Source organism: Hipposideros armiger, unplaced genomic scaffold, assembly GCF_001890085.2.
Source record: "Hipposideros armiger isolate ML-2016 unplaced genomic scaffold, ASM189008v1 scaffold_54, whole genome shotgun sequence".
Taxonomy (NCBI): domain Eukaryota; kingdom Metazoa; phylum Chordata; class Mammalia; order Chiroptera; family Hipposideridae; genus Hipposideros; species Hipposideros armiger.
In genome coordinates this window covers 2,104,246-2,112,607 of record NW_017731404.1, presented here as the reverse complement: position 1 = coordinate 2,112,607, position 8,362 = coordinate 2,104,246, and the positions used below count along the sequence as shown (strand labels likewise).

Here is an 8,362-nt window from a genome sequence, read left to right as displayed (position 1 = left end):
GCTGTGGAGGGCAGTGTCACTGGCCCTCATATGTGGGATCCGAACCGGGGCCCTCTGGCATCCCAAGCGAGTTCTTAACCATCGCGCCACTCGGTCGGCCCTACAATGGCTTGTTTTAAAGAAACGCTTTTCATTCCTCCTCCATTTTTTGTTCTGGAACACTAAAAAGAGGCAGACTGAAGTTCTTTAGAAGCTAATGAAGCCTAAGCATCTTCTTAAGAAAAATAATTGTGCTTTTTAAAGAGCATCGTGGAAGGCAGGGCCTAGGTTAGTGTGATAGTTAACATTAGGATTAATGTTCAGCCCCCAGGGAGGCCCCCAGGGCCCAAGGCGACCAGTCCCTGCTCATCCCTCGCTGGTAATGTGCTCCAAAGAACAGCACCACTTCCAGGAATTCTCTGCCGTTCATATGAATATTTATAGCACTGTCTACAGAAAAGTTTAAAATCTTTAATATTTATGTAGAATTTTTTCTGTTACCTTGTTCTCCATATGTTTTTTATAAAAATTAAAAAGTATTCTTATTTAATTGGCACAAAGCCTCCTGCTAGGTCTCTGGGGTTTCTTAATTTTTGTTTGTTCTTATTTAATTTCAGACTTGCTGTAGTAGATGAACTGTTTTATATGACCATGTCTAATGACTAAAGACTGCCAGATTTTTTTATCTCTGAAACTATAAAATGTTTGTTCATCTATTTTAGGGCCCATACCCTATGCATTAGTTAATAATTTTTATTAATTGGTATTTGCTTTTTCCGTTAAATAACGTTCATTCTTTGGTCCTTCGTTAGAATTCACACACACCAGTTAGGAGCTGGCTGTTGAAGGTAACTAGTAGTACCTGTATTACAGCTACAGTCTGTTGAAGAGCAGTTCAGAGAGAGTAAGACAGTTAGGTAAAGAAAGAAATTTTTTTTTAAATGCCCTTACTTGGTAAAATGAAAGTACTTATGAGCCAAGAGCAACAAAAAGTGAAGAGAGGAACCATCACAAATTATAGGTCAAATTATGAAAATGAAGCCTCTCTAGAATTAAAATGTAAATTGGTTAGAAAACAGAATTTGGTATATAAAAGACAGATTGGGGCACATAAATACACCCCTTTAGCTCTGCACTTCAAGGCAAAGGAATAAAGTGTTATCTGATTAAGATCATTGATTGCCATGTATAGCAACAATGTAGAGAATACTGACACTCACAAAATCTCGAGCAGCGGTTCTCAACCTTTCACAGGGGTCACCTAAGACCATCGGAAAACACATATTTTCGATGGTCTTAGGAACCGAGACACCGCTCCTCTATCCGTCTCCAGGCCCACATGCAGATACACCCACATACGAGTACCCAGCGACGCCTGTGAATGGGTCGTTCGACCCCCAAAGGGGTCGTGACCCACAGGTTGAGAACCACTGCTCTAGAGGGAATGGCCAGTGTGGGCTTTTTATCTCTGAAACAGGCCACAGGTATGATGAGTGAATGAAAACCCAGGGTGGCTTCATGGGCTGTGGAGATAGGGGCTTTGCTTTTGGTTCCCCTAATTACTTCATCAAAGGGCCCCTTCACTTATTGAAAGCTCTACAGGTGCTTTCTGAAAAGCTAAAAGGTGATTCGTTTTAAATCCAACAAATATTTATTGTGAGCGAAGCATTGAACAACAAAGTCCCTGTCCTCATGGAGTTTACACAGTCTAATGACAAGAGACTTAGAGTACATAATATAATGCAGCATCACGTGGGGCTGCGCTGTGGAGAAAACACACAGGGCGAGTAATGGGCAGGGGTGCCTCACTGCTGCCATCAGATTCCCCTCACTTCAGGTTTATTCTAAACTTGCTCTTGAATGCTTATGGAACCTGGGTGGGCAAGAGATTGCACACACTAGTCCTTCTCAGGTTTCTCTAAGGCAGGGCTCGGCAGACTGCAGCTTGCGGGCCACATGCGACTCTTTGGGCACGTTCCGTCTCAAAAGTTTGCCGACCCCTGGAAGAGCCAATCCTGTACCTCACAACAATTTAAAAATGATTCGAGAGCCATAAATCTATTTTTACAAATAAGGAAAATTTAAAGTAATATTGGATTGTCAGAAAAGTCATTATGTATTTTTCCTATGTTTTTCATTGCAAAAATGCGTCATGACTTTTCCGACAACCCAATATTATAAATGAAACTATGATAGTTTTATTTTCATTTTCAATTTTACTTCAGAGCCACATGTACGTACCCAAATAGCTGCATGTGGCTCGCGAGCCGCAGTTTGCTGACCCCTGGCAGCTCTTTCGTCTCAAAAGTTTGCGGACCCCTGCTCTAAGGAATGTGCTTTCTGTCGTCTTACAACCGCTTAAAAGCTTGAAAAGCCAAAAGGCAGGTTAGCCTTAGAGGAAGCCTGAGGGGAAAGAAATGTGGGTTCCAGTTAAAACCCTGAGGCATTGTAGATCCAGGTGAACTTCAAAGAGAACAGTTACAGCAAACTGCCTCCTAGCTTGCTCCAAAAAGGGGGTGGGGGGGAGATTGCTGCCTTCTTCCTGGCTGAGACTGTTTGGGGGGTACTTTGTGTTGTGTTGCATTTGTGTTTCATTTCACCTCAGTGACTGAAAACACGGAGCTCCTGAAGAAAGGGATTGGACTCACAGGACTTCCTTTGTAAATCTGATGGGCTCTGTTTGGCCTGCAGTCCGTCTAAAGTTAGGCTGCACATTTGCCCATTTTAAGTATCTAACTGAGCGTAATTGCTGATAGCTGTGCCCCACCAGGATGGCCTCAATCCTGTGGTGCCTAGTTCCTGTCTTAACCACGCTTATCCTGGGGAGACTTAGTTTATCCCAGGGAATTTACTTAGGAGACTTTGGAAAATAGAAACTCATCATAAACATTTATGAAGAAATGCTTGTTGATTACTAGGTTCTTTCTTGTCATCTAGTTTATATGGTTGCTTCATCACCTATCACCTCTATTGTTCCAATATTTGGAACAGTTTCTCCTCTTTTAACTTTAAAAATAAATTTTAAGAAAATTGAAAAACTCAAACAGTGAGTGATTCAGTTTGCCATATTTTTATTTCTGATAGTATGATAGAAAAATCATTCTCTAAAAGATACTAAGCTCATAGCTCATTTTCAAAATTATTCTAAATTATTTACAAAATAGTTCATGACCTTTCTGGTTCAGGACAAATATATCAACTAGGAGAACTTTTCTGTATACAAATGGCTACTGAAAATTTTAGGCCTTAGAAATACCAGTGAACTTTTGAAAGGTCAGGATACATGTAGGCAGGTGTATTATCCAGGTGTTCATATATATTTTGATTTTGTACAGGTTATACCGAAAAGAAGTTCTACAGAAATTAATAGAAAAATGTGTTTCTAAAGGCTACGTCTTCCAGATGGAGATGATTGTTCGGGCAAGACAGTTGAATTATACTATTGGGGAGGTATGCAACTGATGGTAAATAGTATGCTGTATTCCTCATAAAGAAATAATAAGGTTTAGACTTTGTATGATAAAAAGTTTAATTTTCAGAACTACTAAATAAATGTGGAGGACTTCCAGTTGTTTAGAATGTCCATGCACTAAAGGGTGAAAAATCACATCCCTTTCAAATTAATACATTTGACCTACCAAGATTTAAAACATTAACAGAAGGCAGCATTCCCTTTTAAAAATTTAAAAGTTACTGGTACCTTCTCCATCCTTGCCCTTTTTTCATCTGACCACTCAGCATTCTGGGATGAGTTGATTTGCTGGTTTTCCTCTTGCCATAGCCAACAGCCACTCTACTTTAAAATGAAGGATGATGCCCATTGCCCATTTCCTATGAGTAAATGAAAAGGACAGGAATTGTGGGGGGCGGAGGGGGGGTGTAATATTTACAGCTAGCTAGTGAATTTAGGGAAGACTCTCCTTGTTTAACACTAATATTCTCATTCAGAGCAAGAAATAGCTAACTAGAATGCCACTTCTCTTGTGGAAATTTTAAGATTTTTAACTTAATACTAAAACACAGTGACATCTGAATTTGATGGACTAATGAAAAAGATAAGTGAAAGGACATTTTACTTTTGGAGTATAATTTTTCCTTGAAATGCAGTCTGAAACTTGGGTAAACCAACTTAATATGCAGGATCAATGCTCTTCAAACAGTTGTCAGTTTGGTTCATATGGCCTAGTTTTAGGTAATAAGATGTATGTTTAATTTTAAAAACTTGGAGGTGCACACAGTTGCTGTAAGTCCCCTACTTCTGAACTTAATTGAAGGACTTGGTTTCATAGGACTAATCTTGTTTCTGTTGTATTAGTAATTTTTGTATACCTGCTATGCTTTCTAATATTTTTGAAGACTGACTTAATGTATTTTTTTTTAACTAGGTTCCAATATCATTTGTGGATCGTGTTTATGGTGAATCCAAGTTGGGAGGAAATGAAATAGTCTCTTTCCTGAAAGGATTATTGACTCTCTTTGCTACTACATAAAAGAAAGTTATTCATTTATATTATGTTCATTTCAATTTAAACATAAAGGAAGCCTGGTTGCTGATTTTTATAATATGTACTCTTAGAGCATAAAATCATAAGGTAAGGTAAATTTCACACAATTCTTTTCTCTGAAGAAACTCCATTTTATATGTCAGATTAGAAAAATGAGCAGTGTTCTCAATTTTCGTTTACATTTTGCTGTATTAAATAAGACCTTTAAATAAATATATATGGGGTTTTGCATAAAACATTGCTTTTGTAGAGTATGTGAATGCAGACTTTATTACATGGGGAAGATTTTGAAATATTCTTTATAAAAACTGGATTCATAGCTCTTTGTACCTAATAGATGTCAGAATAGGAATGCTAATTCATGAAATATTCTCTGACTTTCTGTATGAACTGAAAAAGAAATACACATTTCTGCCCTTTCTTTAAAAAGGTATCTCAAATTTCTTAAATCAGATAAAACAGTACATTTAGAGCATAATTTTACAATTTGGTTCTTTGCAGCTGTTGAATTGCTGAAGCTATTCATCTGTCAAAGCCAATCTATTTAGAATACATACTGTGAATTGGAAACAACTTGACAACAGTTGATAGCATAGTTGCTTTTTTTTTCTTCTGAGCAATAACTTCAGTAAGGAAAAATATTGATATTAAAGCATAAACTTTAGTGGCAATAGTAATTTTTAAACATCTTACAAACTAAAGATTTTGTTCTCAAAATATTTATTTTCATATTTCAGGACCCTCAACAAAGCATACATCTTTACTAATAGGACAAAAATTCCTTCTCGATAGCTCTTCTCTGTTCAGAAGTGTTCTAACAGTTAAAATGCAGGTTAAGTTGTTCAATAAACCGAGCGCAAATATTCCGTTTACCTTGTCTAAAGTAGGTATTTCAAAAAAGATCAGTTTCTAACTAGCATACCTTTTGAATCATGCAGTATCTTTTAAATTTTGGGGTAATACTGTGAGCACATAAGCTTAAGATCAAGTTTCCTTTGCAAGTAAAAGGAAGAAGCATCTCTAAGTTATTTAATAAGCATATTTAGTGGACAGTATTCCTAATTACTATACTTTCCTGGCTTAATTCGGCTGCTAAAGTCAAGAAATTTAAAGTCTGATTTTTCCATTTGCATTTCTAACAGATCCTACCAGAAATGAATAAAGCTTTTGGTGTCATTTTGAACATTACCTATTCCCATAGTTGAATCCATAGGACATATTCCAGTAAGAGCCTCTATCTACTATTGTATTTCCTATTTACACAGAGCTGGGCTATAGCTCACCAGGTACTCACCTTCCTTGGGGAAGCGATTTCTCTCATTGGTAACTAGAGAATTCTTCAATGTTTGATGTAAAATTAGTTTTAAGTTAACATAATAGTAATATAATACTCTTTTTTTTAAAAAAAATGTTTGGAATCTCTTTTTCATCTAAACCTGAAGTTCAGCTTTCATTGTCAAGTATGTGTAGCAGAGATGAAGTAACTACCTCAGAGAACCCATTTTCTCAGACCTCACTAGAGTAGATACCTTTTGCCTTTTTAATCTTTTTGGTTCTTATTCTCACAACACTACCACTATTGGAATTTACAATAAAGGAAGTATTTGAGCATTGAAGACTTCCACCATTTGGAAGTTATTTAGAAAAGAATATTGAACTATTTAGATGCATTTTTGTAGTAAATGTGGTGACTTAAACACTGTAAAATCATTTACATGTGAATTCAGCATCCCTTTTTACTTTGTAAATGAGGCCAAGGATGAAATCCAGATGTTCTCTGTTTGTATTTGTATTATCACTGTATGAAACCTAAGGAAAACTAAAGATAAAATTATTTTGCTTATTTCATATTAGCTTTTGCCTGTCTTCTGCAACATGTAATTTAGAGTCTGCATCTTGGACTCTAAATCAGATGCTTTGCCCCTTCCCCCCTTTTCTTTTACAATTTTTTTCAACTATTGTTTTCCTTTGGAATACTGATTTGGCTTTTAAGGATATGTTTTATCACAGTTTCAGAAAGTAATGGAATACTATGTTTGTTGGATGAAACAGGTGGTTAAACCTGCTAACTGAAGGCTTAGGCATTGGGATACATGTAACCATAGTTTGTACTATTTTCAGTGAAGATTCTTTGGGGATGTTAAGTATGGTTTGCAACTATGTTAACTTGAAGTTTAGAGAAACAGCAAAGATAAGTGTATTTACAGAGTACGTTTGAGAAAAACAGACTTGCTTAATCCTGCACAATTGGCATTCACTACTTTTCAGTACGTTTAGTCAATGATACACTCTTAGATGCATTATGCTATTAAAGGTGGGTTAAAGACGTTGAGATGATGTGTTGGTTGGGGTTGACCTAAATTTACAAAGGCGAACTGCCCACGTGCTGCCTTATGCTATCAGATTGTGGGAGCACTAAAAGTGATTGTCCCTGGGACTACAGTCCAAGTGTGATTTTCAGGGATCGTGAGGTCCATTGGCAACAACATTTCTCCTCCTTAGGCTTCATCAGTCCAATGGCTTCAAGGCGCTAGGGATCCCATTTGTTTTCTTCAGGCCAAACAGAAGAGCCCATCACTGTCTTGGAAGAATGTCAAGTCCCAGGGTGACAGCCCGCCTTCTGTAAAACACAGACCCTGTCCACTGCACAGCCCACCCTACCAGGAAGGGGTGAGGCATCCACGGGTTGGGCCTCATCTCAAGTCGGTGTGTGAAGCACGAGGCCCTCACACCTCATTTAAGGCTGGAGGCGTCGGCACAACACGCCAGGTATCCCTGCCCTTCCCGCGGCTGCCCAGCCCGTGAGAGCGCCGGCCTCCCAGCACGTGGAGCCGCAGGGCTGCCCGCACGCCCCCGCCCGCCAGATGTAGTCCAGGCCCAGCTGGGCCCGCGCAGGGATCCCCAGCACGGCCACCTGACTGAGTGAAGGGCGTGCTGCGGCCCTCTGCTTGTGCTCCGCCGCCGGCGCTGCGGGCAGAGGAAGGCGCCCGCCGTGCACACGGGCCCTGGAAGCGCACTGCGGCCATTATCCGCGGCGCCTCCTAGTGGATCAATGGTAAATTGTCCTGGTTCTCGCGAGAGCTCCCCCTCACTGGGGATTATATAATTTCCCTTAGGCAGGGGTGGGGGTGCCGGGACCACCCTCCCTCAGAAAAAGTTAGGTGCAAGCACAGGAGAGAGCTGTCCCTGGGGGACACGTGGGGAAAGGGTACTGTCCCCCACTGCCCCCCCCCCACTTAGCTGGACAATGAGTCCTCTTATGCTAATGAGGTGCTTACGTCACTTCCGCTCTTTCTCGGCCGCCATTTTGGCTAGGGCAGGTTCGGGGACTCGCTCCGAGACGCTTGTATTGTCTGCTGAGGGGAGACGCGGGATCAGCCCCCTCCCCCGCCCGTTGCCGCCGCCGCCTCCGCCGGCCCGGTCTCCCCTCCGCCGCCCGCCGGGATCCATGAGCTGAACTCCCGCCCCCCCGGCCGCCGCCATCTTGTGCCCCCTCCCCCTCCCGCGGGCAGCGCTAAGGGGGATTTTGGCGTCTCCTCAGACACAGCTCCCTCTCTCGGTCCCCGCAGCTGAGGAGCGAGAGGAGCGCGGCCGCCGCCGCCCGCCTGCCCGCGCCGGTGAAGCGGCCTCTCCCACACCCTCCGTCTCTTCCCTCCGCCCCTCCTTTGTCTGCACCGCTCGACGACGCTGCCGCCGCCGCCCGCGCGGGGACGAGGGAGCCGCTCGCGCCGCCGCCGCCGGGCCCGCGCGCTCCGAAGTCCGGCCGGATCGTCGGGGAGGGGGCAAGGTAAGCCGCGCGCGGCCCCGCGCTCCGGCCCAGCTCCCGACCCTCGGTCCGCGCGGCTCCCGCCGAGCCGGCCCCGGGGGCGCATTGTTGT

General features: G+C 42.0%; 1 protein-coding gene and 1 long non-coding RNA gene across 4 annotated transcripts in view; one reads left to right on the top strand and one right to left on the bottom strand.

The window, feature by feature from the left end:
- The window catches only part of DPM1 (dolichyl-phosphate mannosyltransferase subunit 1, catalytic), a 21,019-nt gene extending 14,687 nt beyond the window's left edge, over positions 1–6,332 (top strand). Inside the window, exons 8-9 of one of the 2 annotated variants that reach the window (XM_019640932.1) lie at positions 3,315–3,429; positions 4,365–6,332. In XM_019640932.1, the coding sequence (XP_019496477.1) occupies positions 3,315–3,429; positions 4,365–4,469 (220 nt within the window). In that variant the 3' untranslated portion in view covers positions 4,470–6,332. Of the gene's footprint in view, positions 1–3,314; positions 3,444–4,364 lie in introns of both variants that reach the window. The other variant, XM_019640933.1, reaches the window with a different exon arrangement.
- Positions 1–8,225, bottom strand: part of LOC109381848 (uncharacterized) — a 15,455-nt gene extending 7,230 nt beyond the window's left edge. For both annotated transcript variants that reach the window (XR_002123823.1, XR_002123824.1), the window contains exons 1-2: positions 7,763–8,225; positions 3,680–3,810 (exon numbers count right to left, since the gene is read on the bottom strand). This is a non-coding gene — a long non-coding RNA (uncharacterized LOC109381848). The remainder of the gene's footprint in view (positions 1–3,679; positions 3,811–7,762) is intronic.
- Positions 8,226–8,362: the final 137 nt, after the last annotated feature.